This window comes from Cucurbitaria berberidis (genome assembly GCF_010015615.1).
Source record: "Cucurbitaria berberidis CBS 394.84 unplaced genomic scaffold K460scaffold_1, whole genome shotgun sequence".
NCBI classification, from domain to species: Eukaryota; Fungi; Ascomycota; class Dothideomycetes; order Pleosporales; family Cucurbitariaceae; genus Cucurbitaria; species Cucurbitaria berberidis.
Window position 1 is genome coordinate 6,724,367 of NW_024468935.1, and position 15,525 is coordinate 6,739,891.

A 15,525-nucleotide genomic window follows, 5' to 3' on the forward strand; every position below is an offset into this window, starting at 1 on the left:
CCCACGACTCACACACGGGCACCATGGCCGACGAGGATTTGAACCTGTACGACGAGATCGAAATCGAGGACTGCTTCTACGACGAGACCCTGCAGATCTATCACCATCCATGTCCATGCGGCGACCGCTTCGAGATATCCATCTACGACATGCGAGATGGAGAAGATATTGCGCGCTGCCCCAGCTGTAGTCTGATGATCAGGATTATATTCGATCCGGTATGCTCTTGCGATTCTACATATACCCTGAGGAGCACAACCGTTAATCTGTCGCAGTCTGACCTCCCTCCCGAAAAGACGGATGCGCTCCAAACTGCAGCCATCAAGGCTTAGATGCGAACATACATATCTATTCACCTACGAAATAAAGCGAATATTGATCGTTTATACGTATATACGTCCACTCTCCCCGGCGAGGGAAACATATGTGTGGTGGTGACTTGGACACACGCGTCGAGAGTTATTCATTGTTCGTGCATGTGTGGCGTTGCATATTACAGGCGTTTGGGCATTTAGAGGGAATATACCACGGGCTGGCGACAGGGAAATATAGGATTAAAAACATAAGGATTTCGTCTTATGACTCAGCTTATTTTGAAGCTGCCAGTACGGTATAAAATACAACGGAACTATCACTCTCTCCTGGCAGCAAGCGGCGACCTGTTCGAAATTGCTTCGCAGTAACACTTCCGTGGCCATGCACTTGGTTGACCTCCGACTTGATCGCGTTTCATTAGCGCGGAACCTGGTCATCCACACTGACATCCACGCCCAACTCTTTCCTAAGAATCTCCGTGAGGGAACTTCCATCGCGCAGATATATCCAATCTCCCTGGCCACCACCTTCCTTGAACTCCATACCCTCCTGTGACACGACCCAGTCAAAGCGTTTCGGTCCAGATATGGGGGAGCTGAGCCAGATTTGCTTGTTCGGGGGCTGCTTGTTCAACACAAACGTGTGCTCTTTAGCCGTCACTTCGAGGACGCCAGCCTGCATAATGGTTAGCGATGACGTTGATATACCGAAGTGAATGGAGGAACAGGATGTAAAGGTGGAGTTGGCGTACCGAGTAGTCCACCTCGATATTAGGTTCCTTCTCTTGTGCCTCTTCCAGTCTCTGTACAAGTTCGTTCAGATAATGGTCTGCTCGCTCGTGGAACTCGGATGTGGGGATGTCGGTCGGAACAGTAGGCTCGTCAATGCTCTCGCTTTCCTTTGGAGGAGGATTCTCCGAGTCTGGCATGATACTTCTGAGTGGCATTGACGGGCGATAGGCTCGAATGGCAGAGGCATTGCTGACGGCTAGCGCTCTGGGGATGATGCCATTGGCGGGCGAGTGGGCGCGCAATGGAGTGTAGATGGCACGACGGAGGAGCGCACCGCTGATGCGAGAAGCTGGCTTCATGTTGGGACAAGTGAATTGGATCGAAAGGAAGGGGCAGATGGTGTGGATGGAGTGATGGGACAGCTGTTGCGGAGTATGCGGAGGAGGGCGTCCAGTGTACAGTAGAAAGCGAGCTCCTGCGCTTGGGCCTCTGGCATTGCATCACATCTACTGCACCTCCCCGCAATCCTCCCAACAACGGTTTGGCGATCCTCAACACCGGGAAACAGCTGCAAGCCATCTTTTGACACAAACAAGCTCGCCGCCATGATTAATGCTGTGCTTGTTTTCAACAATGCGGGTCAGCCGCGGCTGACCAAGTTCTACACACAGCTGGTTCGATTCACCCCCTCATCCCTCACAAACATTTGTTGAAGACCGCCAGGACACCAGCGTCCAGCAACGCCTCATCTCAGAAATCTTCACCCTCGTTGCCAACCGCCCAAATTCAGCATGTAACTTCCTGCCGTATGCCTACTCACTCCACAAGTACAAAGCTTCACTTACTGATAGTCTGTTTAGCCTCCCTCCCCTGCTCGCCAGCAGCTCCAAATCTAGCACCCCCAGCACCCCCCACAACGACACGCCCTCGCTCGTCACCTACCGCCACTATGCAACCCTTTACTTCATAGTCATCTCCACCTCGACCGAGTCGCCCCTCGCCCTGCTCGACCTAATCCAGGTCTTCGTGCAAGCCCTCGACGGCCTCTTCGAAAACGTGTGCGAACTCGATCTCATCTTCAACTTTGAGACGCTGCATGCAACGCTAGGTGAAATGATTGTTGGGGGTGTCGTCGTCGAGACACAGTTAGATAAAGTAGTACAAGGCGTCAAGGCACAGGGACGCGTTGCGAAGAGGCCAGTGAATGAGGGGAGGGGTGGCAGTGGAGGTGGAGGGGTTATGGGAGGTTTAACGTTTGCGGGTCTAGGGAGGGGCGATGGGGTTTGGACGGGAAGGTGAAGATGACATCTCGACAAAACGACATCTACTTTGGCACCTGCCTCTGCCCGGATCAAAGAGCCACCAGAGCAGTCACCCTAGGGCTGTTATATTCGACCAGCTTGCCGCGACCCGTGAAAACAGGAAGACCATACGGACGGTTCAACGCTTTTGCAAGCTTCATAATTCAGTTCTTCTGGGTCTCAGAATACGACGAGTGGGAACACCGAAATCGGGACATCTAGATGGAAGGGTCGTTAAGTCGGCTATGAAGCCTCTTGTAAACCCTTAACGGGACGCAAGCTTGTTTCGTCACAGAAGAGAGCCACCTATTTATTTCTTGTGACTTGCGGGTTCGACTTTTTGAGATGCTTGAACTAGGCAACGTTCACGCTTCTGACGTAGAAGTACTATCGACGTCTTGGGCAATCTTTCGTCGTATATAATTAAACAACTATTCTACCACGAATCATGACCATTACTCCTCTGTCAGTGATCTCCGGGCCAAGAATATGGACTAGCGTACACTTTATTCGAGCGACATAACCAATATACAACGCTTTGTGGCCACTAACATCTCTATAGAAGCTTGAGGGTACTCCGGAATAGAACAATTCATCCTGGCTGCAGTTGCCACTACGATAAGCTAGAAAGCACAAAGAGCAAAGCTCCACAGAGTGTGCACACTAGAACCATAATGTACCACTCCTCCAAGGTATATACGCTCAAGGTGTCAGTTACAGTGTGAGCATCCGGCCATATATAAAAAAAATTCACGATTCGTTTGAGACTAGAAAGAGGTGGTTCGGAGCTACACATTTAATTCAACATTGCTCACCATTGTTTAGAATATATCAGGCCTAGCTTCTAAGGCGCATACATGATTCAATAGCACTCAGTAAAAGATGACACGATATGGTCTAAGTGGTGATGTTCTTTGCGCTCATAATTAGACCGACATTGTTGAAGAACACCATCCATTCACTCACACCTACACAGCTTCGACAAAGACACCGTGAATTTGGTTTACACAATGTCAGATTGTTAAAGACTCATTCTTCCCCGACTACGCACATAAATACAGTCAAAGCAGCATACACTCCTCACCAGACTTCTCGGTGTAAATCAACGGCCAAATGCCGGGCTCGTCACCCGAAACACATCTCAGTCGACCAGCTTTGCCAGGATCAGACGCTAGTTCTTCAAAACGCCCCAAATATGACTCTAGATATGGTGAGCTAGACCTTGCTGAGCTTGTCCAAGAGCTGGTATCTTATGAGACATGCTTGGACACTGACTTTGAGTCTACTAAGATCTCTGCTTGCGCCGACGGTGTAGTCGCTACTAAGAAGTCTCTCGCCAACGCACACTTTCTATATGATGGCGATGACCTCCAGAACGTCCCATTTCCACAAGAGCTAGTGTCCGATACTCACATTGCGTGGCCAAATCGGCGCGGCCGTGCCCCTGCTTCTCTGCATCTTCACGTTGAATCTGTTCTAGCAGCTTCCACCTTTTCAACTGCTGCACATGTAGGTGCGATCTGTGACTTGCTCAACAGCTTACTATCTCCAGGTCCCCTATCCACAGGTCCAGCAGGTTACACGTATACAGCACTGTCAGCCCGCACACCAGAGCTCGAGTCGTTCCGTTATGATCACGGCATCCGTTTTAAGAGGCGTGTCTCATCTCGCGCTATTCTGCACTGGGGGCTGTTATGCGATGAGGACGCTGCGCCGACTCGGTTCAAGGAGAGGGTTGTTGCATTCTTCAAGTCGACGAATACGAAAACGGTGTGCGCAGTCCGTAAGAGGAAGAGTGTCTTTGGACAGGCAAAGCAATGGGTTAGTAAGAAGGTCGGTGTGATTCGTACAATGTGAGACCGGCGTTCTAATCCGCTGCAAACATGGCACATGTTTCGGGTGGAGCAACCCGATGCTAGATGATTAAGTTACTCCAGTGAGTCTTCCATAGTATTCAAATTGTTACTTGATATCGCTATTTGTAATTAGTAAATAACTTTAACCACAATGTGCAGACTGTAAAATCTCCAAACCTTTTGCGGCACCATGTGCCCATGTATATGCCCCACCAGTAGTGGGCGCTAAGGTCGCATTTGCTCAACCCACGATCTTTTCGACTGCGTCATGATAAGTCCCCTGATCGCTCATGCCAAATTGTTTCGTCAAACTTGTCGGTCAACAGCAGGGTTCCCGTCGGCTCCTTTGATACCCCTGCATTCTAAGAGGACATAGGCTGTCATCCTATTACCAAAGAACATAGAATTTATCCAACGAGGGCTGAACTACCATGAGGACCAGGTGAACAAAGCGGGGAGTGGGTTTGGCGAGGTTGGCTTTCTAGCACGAACTTGTTTTGACAGTGTCATGGATCTCCCGATCTCCCTTTCGGATGTTCTGGCTGATCGAGCCGCGTTATCGAATAATGAAGCCCTCATCGACCGCACCTGCAGCCGGTGGATGCCAGCGATCATCTTGGTCGCGCGTTATATAAACCTGAACTAGTCGCTGCCCGTCCAGAATATTTAGAGTCCTCCGCAGAGCGTTTTTCAGAAACCCATAACCTAAACAGACATATGGTTCGCGGATGAAAGTGCGTAGATAGAAGCAAACTCAAGGTAGAGTTGTTGAAAGCCATGAGCTGGTGTAGATCCTGGGGCACTAAAAACCTCGCTATGCTTCTATACCATAAGCCTTGTCTCATTCAAACTTAAAGCAAGTGCCCAGAGTGGCGTGCGTTTCAACCTGGATCGTCTGGGCGAGTCTGACTGACTTCGGAATGTTGCAAAGGCGTTGAAGTCGCGTTTCGGCGCCATGGTGCCGGTTGAAGAGCACATGCCGATTCATGCAGCGCTTGAATTGAGGGTGACAGTGATGACACTGTACCGTCCCGGGTGTTTCGAAGCGAGATCTGAAGATCAAACACAAGAGAACATTTCAGCGTACCCCCAGCAATTAGTTTTAGGTTAGCATTCCTCCCACTCGAAGCCTCACCGAGGGCAATTCGCGCTAGCTCGGTCCACCGGCAGTCTCGGAACCCGCACTTCAGCATCAACCAGCATTCCAAGCAAGTATAACCTGATTAAAACTAGAGATGCCTAATTAGTAAATCTGTTGAACTCGCTGTCGCACGAAAAGAAAAAAAGACAAGGTTTCCCAGCCACCGCAGACGGTGGTGGTGCGCGGCTCATATTGCCAAGCAGTGGCTGTGAAGAACGTCCCGTGCACTGCGACTCCGCTTCCCCTTTTTCGACTCGCTGCTCGTCGCATCAGCCCTACGGCATTGACTTGTCCTGTCCACAGCCGTGTTCGTTGAAGTCCCCGATCTGACCTTTTCCCCTATGTTGCTTGTAGCCCTGGTGGTCTTGCCGACGTTGTCCGTAAGGGAGGAGCTTGCCTGACTAAAAATTTTCACGTCCATTATTCCTTCGACTTTCTAGACCTTCAAAGGCAACATGACGTCATATCAAAATACAGTGGTAAGCATTGCATCTGCGAGACCGCTGATCTTCTGGCTTACTTGTTCCAGTGTAATACGTGTAAAGCGCGAAAGGTAGGCCGGCTCTTGGCCATATCAAATCTCGTATTGACTGAACACCCAGGTCAAATGCGACCGCAACAACCCATGTGGCAACTGCATCGACGGCAATATTCAATGTCTTCGTACATCGTCAGTTGTCCGTCAACCTCGAAGCGCGTCCAAACGCCGGAGAGAGGCCGAATCAACAACAGCACAGAAAAGCATTCGACGACATGAACTCCAAGTCTCCCCTTCACCATCCAATCCTTCTCCTAGTATGCCTCAATCACCCTCCATACTCGAAGCTCAAGACTTCATACGCCAGGAGATAAATTCGGGGAAGCACATGCCCGCAGACAGGTTAGCTGTCCTGAATGCTGCAATGTCTTTCGTGAACCATCTTTCGCGGGTCACGAAGCCCAACGACGTCTCAACCGCACCAAGTACACGCGTGCTAGATGTTTTAGAAGATATTTCGTACCCGTCGGTTGAGACTTTATACTGGATGTTACGCGGTAGGATGCGACTTATCCTTCAACTCCACATTATGACTAATATCCTTGGCAGAGTTGAAGGGGAAGAGAATCGGCCTTCACGCGCTCGATTACTTCAAGCACGTCTCACCGAGGTCTTTGAAGGACATGGGACTTGCTTTGATCAACAGAGCAGGTAGTCCCGAAACCCTACTACTCTATTCTATATGCGTCAACTCTGCTGCTTTCAAGTTCATCAACACCGTATTATCTGAAAATAGCATGGAAGAGGTGGGAGCAGGTATGCGCACATGCGCTACAAAATATCTTAGTAGTGTCAAGCTGGCCATGGCACGCATTCATCTACTCTCTGCTCCGTCACTCCTTTTCTTGCAATCCCTCCTTTGCAGTGTAAGGCTTCTTTCGCATCTATAACAATATATGCTGACAGAATCCATCTAGGCATTTATTGCTCAGGGCTCCGGAGACTCAACACATTGTTGGACTTTTATTACTGCTGCGTGCAAAGTTTGCGAAGATCTCAGCCTCGAAGCTCAGGTTAAAGCCTGCCAAACCGAGACGGAAGATGACGAAGAAGTCTATTATTGTTACATATGGTGCCACATCCTGGACAAGAACTACTCTATGATGCAAGGAAGAAGTCGCTTTCTGCTCGAGTATGACGGACTTGGCGCGGCATTGTCATCTCCACTCAACAAGTCAATGTCGTCACTCCTTTCCACCTATCTAAACTTCGTGCCTGTTCAGGCCATCTACATTTCGGAGCTCCACCCAGACAAAATCGTCAACAACAAGTCCCTCTTGTCAAGGGTAGAGTACGTAGTCCAGGATCTGCTAGAGAGGCTCGAGCGTGTACACGCTAAGATCACCGAGGTAAGTGATCCGATGTTATTACATGACAAAGTGCTTATCAATTCAGTTACATGGTTCTCCAGAGCAATGGGGGGGGCTCCATATAGGGAGTGAACTGAATACCATCCAGTTCTCATACCATTCACTCCGCACATCCATCCTACGCTCAAGACAGATCTGTTTGCCAGCTATGGCGTACATCGACAACGACTGCCTAGAATCCGCACGCATGGCAATGACGACCTTGAGAGCCATACAAGAGGAGTCAACTGCTATAATCGATGTTCGGGCTCACGTATCATATATGCATTGGTACGTACCTTCACACAACCTACAACGCTATTTGGCTAAGAAATTCTTAGGACTCTGCTCTATCATCCATTGACCCCTTTCTTCGTGTTATTCTGCAACGTCGTCGCATCATCAAACGAGCAAGATTTCCAGCTCTTGAAAGTCGTCGCGCTCCAACTTGACGGACTAGCAGATCTTAGTCCCTCAATTGCTAAGCTCCAGACACTGTTCAAGTCTTTCATCGACCTTTGCGAAGGCCTCGTGTGGGAGGCGAAGAAAAGTACAAGCCCTGTGTCGAGGACCGACGAACGACCACGTGGCATCGAGCGCATGCAAGACCTCGTCTTTGCCCCACAGCCGACGAACGAACAGCCTAAATTTGCAGTCAGTTTAGCTGGACTCCCACCTCAGCTAGTGCCATTGAGTCGACCGCCCCAAGAGGGTACTATAGATTTCCCGAACGAGAGCGGGCCTGGGATAATTGATCCGGGATGGGGACTCTTCGATACTCAGCCGACGTTGGACTGGTTGGATGCAGATTTCTCTTACTTCGATAATAACCAATAATCATGGATCGTGTTCTGTTCTACTGCTCTGCAGCAAATACGTGGATTCAACTATTTTTTCTCGAAGATCCTAGGTGACGATCGACTTTCTGACGCCCATCCAAATGAGACAAGATAAGAGATCTTCTACGCAACTGGTACATGTTAGCGAGTGGATGTGATTTGGTATGAAAGCAGAATTGCTGTTTTTACACCGAAGGTGGTTTGGCGATCACGTGTCTTCAGCAACCGGGCCACGATGTACTGGCAAGGATCAGCCCTAAACAACACCATTTCACATTACCATCCCGGCTCCTCAGAAGTCGACCGTTTCGACTCGTCCACCACCTCTTAGAGTATCCCCTGAATTTCGGAGACTGGCCACCGACGAGTCTTGGCAGATCCGACTAAAAATAGCCGGTTCTCTTGGGGTCACCCTCGTAGCCGTGGGCGAAGTTTTGAATGAGAAGAGAGATGTAGTATGATTTTAGTTTCCAAACATACACTCACTCAAAATCACTAACGCTGTCTTAAATCCCATTTCAGCTCACAATTTCTGGGTCTCGAACACTCAATCCTCTATTATTCCATCCAATCCCGTGCCTCGAATCTACTCTCGAAGCCGTAACATTTAAAGCTCTTTTCTATCATAAGACTCTTCTAGACAGTTGGCAATCGTTTAGCACGGTATTAGGCTTGACTTGAACTTTCAAACCCACTATTGTTACGCGCCTCTAGTGCTTCTTAGCTTAGTGGAGTTGTTTACAAAATGGACGTTTCAATCAAGCTTGATCATCCTAAGGCTACATTCAGCAATGGCGAAACAATATTTGGAAGCATCGTCGTTTACTTCCCGACTACATCTACAGTTTCGAAGATTACTGCGCGCTTGATCGGAGAAAGTGAACTGACTATGCCCGAGACGAGTGGCATGCTGAACTGGAAACAACAAGAAAAGCATCGTGTAAGTGCAACGGCAAGCTGTTACCCACTCTTGATCAATTGGCTAATATGGGTACTAGTTTGTAAACGAATCACAGGTCGTTGTTCCATCTCGCTACGTATTGGAAGAGTCAAATCAAGACCATTTGAAACTTCCCTTTGGGTACCACAATTTCTACTTTGAACTCAAGGTATGCACAAATTCATATGTTCTAATTAAATCACTTCCCCCTCTAACTGTTAAACAGGTCCCAGAGCTGCCAGAATCCTGCTGTTGCTCTCCAAACTCTCCGGTATCACCGTTGAAGAATGTGGAACAACGAAGTCGCTCTAGCATCCCACAAGATCTGCCGCCCTCGATGAAAGGTCTCGTCAATGGTTCTGAGGTTTCTTATCGAATCGAAGTCGCCGTAACCACAACACGCAACATATTCAAGTCCACAGTGAAGAAGGTGGGGGTTAATGCATGAAACATATCTTCTATCATATCACTAACGCTTTACAGAGTGTACCTGTCAGTGTATGGCCAATCGACACGCAGCCCAGATCCATCACAAACATGTCGCCCAACACATTCCCTTGCGTGAAGCGTGTTAAAGCAAGCGTTATGGGCCCGTCAACTCGGACTCAGAACGAATCGCAAGATACCCACCTGATATCCACAGTAGACGAGCCGGCTCACGTTCTCGTCTCAGCTAGCTTCCTTCCAAAGTACAATCTAACACGCGATCGCAACATTGCTATGCGTCTTACTGTCGAGAAGCTCAACTCTTTCCCCCACGATCTCTATCTTCAAAGTTTCCAGATGCTGCTCGTAGGTTACACGGATATCACAACAGGAACCACCACAAACAGTCCAGTATCATGCTGGACAATCCAAAGTCTAAGCAACCTCAACACGAAGATCTTCTCCGCAGTCCAAAATGGGGAAACGGAGCGAATTGCTGACCTCAGGTTATGGGATGGGAAGAGGTTGCCTAAAGATGTGCTTCCAAGTTTCGACGCGTGCAATTTGGCGAGAAGATATGAGTTGGAAATCTTGATGGGCTTCCAATGTCGCGACCCAACAACGGTAAGAGAGCATCGTCCTTGCCCAGATATACAAATTTACTAACGCTGACAGGATGAGGGTGGTCGTGTTTTGTTTGTGCAGCTACGCACACCTGTCCGCGTTTCTTCAGGCATCCTTCCAGGCCGACAGCTAGATGACCTGGATGAGGACTTGCTGGGAGATGACGTCCCACTTGCGTTACAAATGAATTCCCTGTCTATGCATGATGGATTTGGACAACAAAGTCCGCCCCAATATGAACCGTCGAGGCTCGGCTTTACCGATGCGTCTCTGCCACCTGAGCCACCGACGTACGATGAAGCCATGATGATTTCCATGAACGAGAGACTGAGGGAGGGGAAGGAGGTCGTTTCTGGGGGCTGGTGAATATACTCTGTGTTCATTTTGGTCAAGCTCAGGTTGTCCTTGCTGGCCAACATGCAACCTCAAGCAGTTTTGGCGGGCGCAAAAGCGACTTTGTAAAAATTTCCAAGATATAGCTGCACATGTGTATGAATGGTGTTAAGGAATGGGTAAAACAGGGTTAAATAGGGTTAAAAGGAAATGAACAGTTACGACAGAATATTGCGCAGGCTTTGGGGGCCTTTAATGATTGTAAATGGTATCGCAATTTACACGCGTGCGCAAGACGAAGCTGAGGCACGGTTGTTTCCAGCCTGTGAATCTAGGCCGAACCCAGCTCCTACTGTCGATACAAAGTTCCAAACGCCATACATGCATACGCCAACTCAGACAATACAATACATCTCCTACACAATCATGTCATTCCCAGCCACGTATCTACTCATAATCCCTCATAGCCTCCCCCGCCCGTTTCTCAATGTAATATCCCGGATCCGGCCTTCTTGCAGCACGCATCTGCTCCTTCGTCTCTGGGTTTTTCACCTCCTTGACATCTACAAGCTCCTTTATTCTCATGATCTGACCAGCGACTGATTGTGTAACGGGGTGGTAGACGGTCGTCATGCGTTTGCGGAGGCCGAGCGCTTTCAGTACGCCTTGAGTCTTCAAAGGCATACCGATGCCGGAGCGCATGAGCGTTATGCGGAAGTACGACATTGTGAGAGAGATTGAGGATGAGGCAAAGAGCGGTCGAGGTTTCAGCGTGTTTGCGATCGGCTGCGAGTGGTGGTGTAGATTGAAGGTGCTGCTTTGGGAGTACTTGGCGACAGCGTGCGGGCAGAGCGGGCTGTCTGAGAGTTAGCTTATTTGCCTAAATTCTGGCCTCGAGACATATCCGTACTGTTTGTGTGATTTGGCGCGTTGGGGACCGTTTGCGCACGCCGCGATCGATGTCGTGAACTTTTCGACGTCCCAGACAACAAAACGCCCTTACCCAAAGTAGAACAGCGCGGCGCGGAACGACAAACCCGATCCACCTGCACGTGGTGGAACCTTCACTTCCCCCTTGATTTTAGACTTCATTATTGACTTGTCAGTTTCGTCACGTCACCAATCATCCATTACCTCCCCAGTGAAAAATAGCGGTGAGCAGGGTCTGACAGGTGTCCTCAAGAGCCCACAGCATGAACCCTCCCGTGTTCATGTACATGCTGTAGTTCGCCGTTTCCTCCTTATCTCGCGGATGCGCCTCGTCTTCTACACTCGCGAGAAGTACTCGTCTTCACGGGATTGACGAATGAATGATACGCGGAAGGTTGCCTTCCGAAGCCTGTATCCGTACGCCCGTGCCACCTCAGCGCTCTCTAGATGACACAAAAACGACTGTGCGCACTGGAGCGAAGCTCAGCCTTGCGGGAACCAACTTGAATAACAGTGAGAGAGTCTGCGAAGTGGGAAAGCCAGCCAGCCTCGCGTTCCAACTTTCGGCAATCTCCCGAATTCAATCAGGCCATGTACAGCTCCTGGCCTTCACTATCTCACTGTCTCAGCCTCATCTCGCCTTCTAAGTCTCAATTTGGAGCTCTCGTTTGTTTAGTCTATCCCTGTTCATATCGAGGTACTAAATGACCCTAACACGTAGTTCCTACCCGAGATTCTCTTCGCTTAGTTCATCGCCTATTCGGCCTATCGATTTCTCTAGACATTATACAACTAGAAAGTGGACACGGAGTTGAGACCACACATCAAAAGCAAGATCCTAGACCAACTACACGTCAAACGGAAGAGCTGTCAACGCCAAGCGCAATTTCACCCACGTTCAGTACGACCTAAGTGCTTTGACTACCAAAGGCATGCTGGCGATCCAAATGAAGGTCAAAGTACATGGATCCTTCCACCTCCCCGGTGTGGACTTCGGGAAACTCATAATGCTCCCCTCCCGGTCGGTAGCCTACGTTTTCCAGCGTTCAACCCGACGGGTTGTCGACACTTGAGCAGTCGACCAAATGTAAGATCCCGAGCGGGGAAGGGAACTCGCAATGGCGAAGCAGCTCCTTAATTTGATATCTTGATTCCGTTTGCGTGGATAATTTCACCGCCTCTCACGTCCTGGAGTACTAATAGACAGTGATTGGAAGCTTAGAACAATGTAGTTGCTCTATAGGGCAGTACATGGATTGCCGCATTCGCACCCATCTCCTACACGCCTTGCTTATCTTGGTCTTCCATTCTATGACTCTCGTTGCATCCCTATCAGCCTTTCACTTTCTCCTTGTCTAGTTGACCACTGGACATATAGAGCTACAACAGCTACATTTGACGCTTCCAAACAACAGTCCTTCTACCCGTTACCACGATGACAAGTACTGCCTCTTTTATCTTGCACTTAATCATACCTGACACTCAACTCAGCTCTGAACTCCTTCTCCCCAGCTCAGCCCTTCATGCCCACTGCCGCCCCCTCAGCACCGACCGCCATCCCGCCCTTGGTCTACCGCGTGCACCACGCTAGCGCGCAAACCCGCTACGCATTCTCCACCGGCTTCTCTGCCAAGAACCAAACCACGGTTCTGAACTACACATCCGCTCTCTCGCGCTTCGGCCTCGCCCATCTACACCATCAGACTAACATCTCCTCCCCCTTCATCAGCGTGTACGACAGCCGCACTCACGCCGAGAACGTGGCCAAACACTGGACAAAAGAGATGGGCGAGGATACCTTTGTGGTGACAGTGGACACGCGGCATTTTGCTAGGGGGCCGGTGTTTAGAGCGGCGGATTTGCTGAAGGATGAGATGGTGGGAGGGGGGAAGAAAGAAGGTGACGACAACGAGTGGCTGCATTGGGGAGAGTATCTGGTCATGTATCGGATTCCGGCGCAGGCAATCCGGGATCAGACGCCAGTTGCAAGGGGTATGGATCAGAGGTGGAGGACTGTTGGTGTTATCGGTGGTGCGTGAGCCGTAGGGAATGGTCCCCAGATTGGGGTCGTCGCATCTTTCATAAGCTAGATCATGGATCAACATTTCGCTTTCTTGCTGCTCGTTTCTCCCCAACTTGATCATGTCTAGTGAAGAGCTTAATTTGGGATGAGATATTTCTAGCATTGGCTCATACCCAAGCCGTGATTGTTACGAATGACAGCCGTCCTCGGCCAAGCTTGCAGAGCCTCGTGTGTATCTTCCAAATACCATCTCGCCGAGTAGTACGCTTCCAGTGACAGCAAATAAGAATCCAATGTTGTATGTCATGACGGCCAGCATGCTGGTACGTGGTTAGCTAAAGGGTTTTCTGCTCTCATACAACTTGTAAGGGCATACAGTATGTACCCAATCAACGCTCGTAGAAATTCCAGAGCAGCGCTTATCCCATCTTTCTTGACGCTCCACGGTGCATTGGCAACCCAAAACCGGCGTGATGCACTCATCTGTCGCTTGGTGCCGCCTTCCTCTGTATGAGAGAGCTGCGGCACAGGGCTTAGTGGTTCTGTCTCTTGCCCATCTTGATCTTCGAGTCTGATGGGTTCCGACCGCAGCTTTCGACTCCATTGCCGCGCATGCCTACGATTGGTGGTCTCTTCTGGCTTTTCTCCACTGGGTGTGGCAACCGATGTAGTTGTAGAATCGCGCTGCGCAGACCATTTCATCTCGAGCTGAGATTTCAGCGCGCCCAGGAAGCGGTTGAATATGCCCAGAAAGCAGAGGAAGAATATGGTCAGCACGTACGTTGCCGTGGTTGTGGTGGTCCAGTCAGTAAACCACAATGTGACACGAGTACTGGCGGAGAAGGTGGAAGACATGCCCATTGCCGACATAGACGCCATAGGACCGACAGAGGGCATAGAGGGCATATGTGTGCCACTCGAGGTTGGCAAGGACATATCCATACTCGTGTCGCTAGCCGCAGCTGAAGAGATATTATAGTCTTGGACACGACTGATAGAGTGACGTGATGGGGCGTGGCGCTCACGTACGAATCGAGGTGAAGATTCTACACGCAATGATAGTAGATTATTGAGAAGTAGCGCTCACGTACGAGGTAAATATGCTACACGTAGATGGTAGATTGTTGAAATGTCAGATGTCAAAACGAAGAGAATAATGGTACTCAGCCGAGGGGCGAATACAAAAGACGAAGTGTCGAGTTCTACGTAGCATAGTGTGTTCTAGGGAGTTAGGTGCATGTCGTTGATGAGCAGGTTTGAGAAAGTAAGTACGCGACGGTGGAAGGAATCCCAGGCATCCTTCGCCTGTAATATCTGAATAAGGGATTATAATTGGCCTCTTTCTGCATCTGGTGCTGTAATATACAATAAACCTAGAGATTTCGACAATGCACTACACCATAAACTGCAGGTAGCTAGGGCGTTACTGAATTGAGGTTATGCGACTTAGCGTGCGGACGTTAGGTGTCATCGGCAGGACTTGTTAGTGGTAACTCTCAGTATCAGTCAACCACATGCCTTGGGGCACTCGTATAGAGATAGTGAGTAGAAGTTGGAGTGGGCTCAAGGCTGGGATGGAGTCTGATGTGTGGATCAGCAAGCCGGCAAGTACCGAGATTGGCAAGGCGGAGTCGGGGCGATGTCGTGTCACCCGTTGGCGCAAATCAACGGTCGTGATCTTCGACGGCGGTTTCACAAAGTCTCATCTTTGCGATTTGTGTGGGATGGCCTAGACTACAGCACTGGATGATGGTTTCAAAAAGGGCGACTCGAAGCGTGTGGAAGACACAGCTATAGAGGGCCGAATAAGGCTGGGAAAGCCACGTGCCTTTGGAATTTCCCATGGACCAGGTTATGGCCAAGAATGCGGGAGACGAAGTGGACGTGATTGTTTGCAGCACAAACCCACCATGTGTGATGTGATTTGTGTGTGATTGTGTTGCAGTAGATTTGTTGTCATGGTCATGTTGATGGACCAAAGGGCTATTAGAGTGATGCTTCACCGCGCACATCCGCCCTGAACGCGTATCTGTCAGGACCAACACGGACAAGCGTACTGGAGAGGATCGACCTGGAGAGAAGCGTAATTAAATCGGAGAGACCAATATGGGCCTTTGATCGGGGCCTAAGCTCCTATGGAGGAACGGCTGCTGCCGATGGGCGCAGCTCCAGACGAGTG

General features: G+C 49.7%; 9 protein-coding genes across 9 annotated transcripts; 6 read left to right on the forward strand and 3 right to left on the reverse strand.

Moving 5' to 3' along the window:
* Positions 1–23: 23 nt before the first annotated feature.
* Positions 24–332, forward strand: K460DRAFT_269401 (diphthamide biosynthesis protein 3; the record flags this gene model as incomplete). Its single annotated transcript, XM_040927565.1, has 2 exons — positions 24–218; positions 276–332. The coding sequence occupies 2 exons, from the start codon at positions 24–26 to the stop codon at positions 330–332; spliced, it is 252 nt and encodes an 83-aa protein (XP_040794586.1).
* Positions 333–732: 400 nt separating this feature from the next.
* Positions 733–1,405, reverse strand: K460DRAFT_373895 (arabinogalactan endo-1,4-beta-galactosidase; the record flags this gene model as incomplete). The annotated part of the gene is made up of 2 exons (XM_040934621.1): positions 733–990; positions 1,067–1,405. The coding sequence occupies 2 exons, from the start codon at positions 1,403–1,405 to the stop codon at positions 733–735; spliced, it is 597 nt and encodes a 198-aa protein (XP_040794587.1).
* Positions 1,406–1,575: 170 nt separating this feature from the next.
* K460DRAFT_413503 (Adaptor protein complex sigma subunit) lies at positions 1,576–2,794 on the forward strand. Its single transcript, XM_040937613.1, has 3 exons — positions 1,576–1,720; positions 1,770–1,852; positions 1,907–2,794. The coding sequence occupies exons 1-3, from the start codon at positions 1,652–1,654 to the stop codon at positions 2,343–2,345; spliced, it is 591 nt and encodes a 196-aa protein (XP_040794588.1). The 5' UTR covers positions 1,576–1,651; the 3' UTR covers positions 2,346–2,794.
* Positions 2,795–3,351: 557 nt separating this feature from the next.
* K460DRAFT_362794 (uncharacterized protein) lies at positions 3,352–4,355 on the forward strand. Its single transcript, XM_040932706.1, has one exon. The coding sequence runs from the start codon at positions 3,461–3,463 to the stop codon at positions 4,202–4,204; it is 744 nt and encodes a 247-aa protein (XP_040794589.1). The 5' UTR covers positions 3,352–3,460; the 3' UTR covers positions 4,205–4,355.
* A 1,317-nt stretch (positions 4,356–5,672) lies between these two features.
* Positions 5,673–8,420, forward strand: K460DRAFT_413505 (uncharacterized protein). The gene is made up of 7 exons (XM_040937614.1): positions 5,673–5,823; positions 5,874–5,897; positions 5,947–6,379; positions 6,432–6,748; positions 6,800–7,231; positions 7,278–7,522; positions 7,573–8,420. Exons 1-7 carry the CDS (start codon positions 5,800–5,802, stop codon positions 8,066–8,068), a joined length of 1,971 nt encoding a protein of 656 aa, XP_040794590.1. The 5' UTR covers positions 5,673–5,799; the 3' UTR covers positions 8,069–8,420.
* A 395-nt stretch (positions 8,421–8,815) lies between these two features.
* On the forward strand, positions 8,816–10,426 carry K460DRAFT_413506 (uncharacterized protein; the record flags this gene model as incomplete). The annotated part of the gene is made up of 5 exons (XM_040937615.1): positions 8,816–9,010; positions 9,069–9,179; positions 9,237–9,440; positions 9,494–10,060; positions 10,112–10,426. 5 exons carry the CDS (start codon positions 8,816–8,818, stop codon positions 10,424–10,426), a joined length of 1,392 nt encoding a protein of 463 aa, XP_040794591.1.
* K460DRAFT_413507 (uncharacterized protein) lies at positions 10,390–11,485 on the reverse strand (the record flags this gene model as incomplete). The annotated part of the gene is made up of 2 exons (XM_040937616.1): positions 10,390–11,249; positions 11,397–11,485. 2 exons carry the CDS (start codon positions 11,483–11,485, stop codon positions 10,841–10,843), a joined length of 498 nt encoding a protein of 165 aa, XP_040794592.1. The 3' UTR covers positions 10,390–10,840.
* A 950-nt stretch (positions 11,486–12,435) lies between these two features.
* Positions 12,436–13,745, forward strand: K460DRAFT_362799 (uncharacterized protein). The gene has a single exon (XM_040932707.1). It carries the CDS (start codon positions 12,847–12,849, stop codon positions 13,360–13,362), a length of 516 nt encoding a protein of 171 aa, XP_040794593.1. The 5' UTR covers positions 12,436–12,846; the 3' UTR covers positions 13,363–13,745.
* K460DRAFT_269665 (uncharacterized protein) lies at positions 13,534–14,225 on the reverse strand (the record flags this gene model as incomplete). The annotated part of the gene is made up of 2 exons (XM_040927591.1): positions 13,534–13,666; positions 13,723–14,225. 2 exons carry the CDS (start codon positions 14,223–14,225, stop codon positions 13,534–13,536), a joined length of 636 nt encoding a protein of 211 aa, XP_040794594.1.
* Positions 14,226–15,525: the final 1,300 nt, after the last annotated feature.

Bases quoted from the DNA above. Each gene is read 5' to 3' on its own strand.
- K460DRAFT_413503 (XM_040937613.1), top strand. From the start codon at position 1,652: ATGATTAATGCTGTGCTTGTTTTCAACAATGCGGGTCAGCCGCGGCTG. The intron at 1,721-1,769 runs GTTCGATTCACC...GAAGACCGCCAG, and splicing joins CCAAGTTCTACACACAGCTG to GACACCAGCGTCCAGCAACG. The intron at 1,853-1,906 runs GTATGCCTACTC...TAGTCTGTTTAG, and splicing joins TCAGCATGTAACTTCCTGCC to CCTCCCTCCCCTGCTCGCCA.
- K460DRAFT_362794 (XM_040932706.1), top strand. From the start codon at position 3,461: ATGCCGGGCTCGTCACCCGAAACACATCTCAGTCGACCAGCTTTGCCA.
- K460DRAFT_413505 (XM_040937614.1), top strand. From the start codon at position 5,800: ATGACGTCATATCAAAATACAGTG. The intron at 5,898-5,946 runs GTAGGCCGGCTC...CTGAACACCCAG, and splicing joins ATACGTGTAAAGCGCGAAAG to GTCAAATGCGACCGCAACAA. The intron at 6,380-6,431 runs GTAGGATGCGAC...TATCCTTGGCAG, and splicing joins TTTATACTGGATGTTACGCG to AGTTGAAGGGGAAGAGAATC.
- K460DRAFT_362799 (XM_040932707.1), top strand. From the start codon at position 12,847: ATGCCCACTGCCGCCCCCTCAGCACCGACCGCCATCCCGCCCTTGGTC.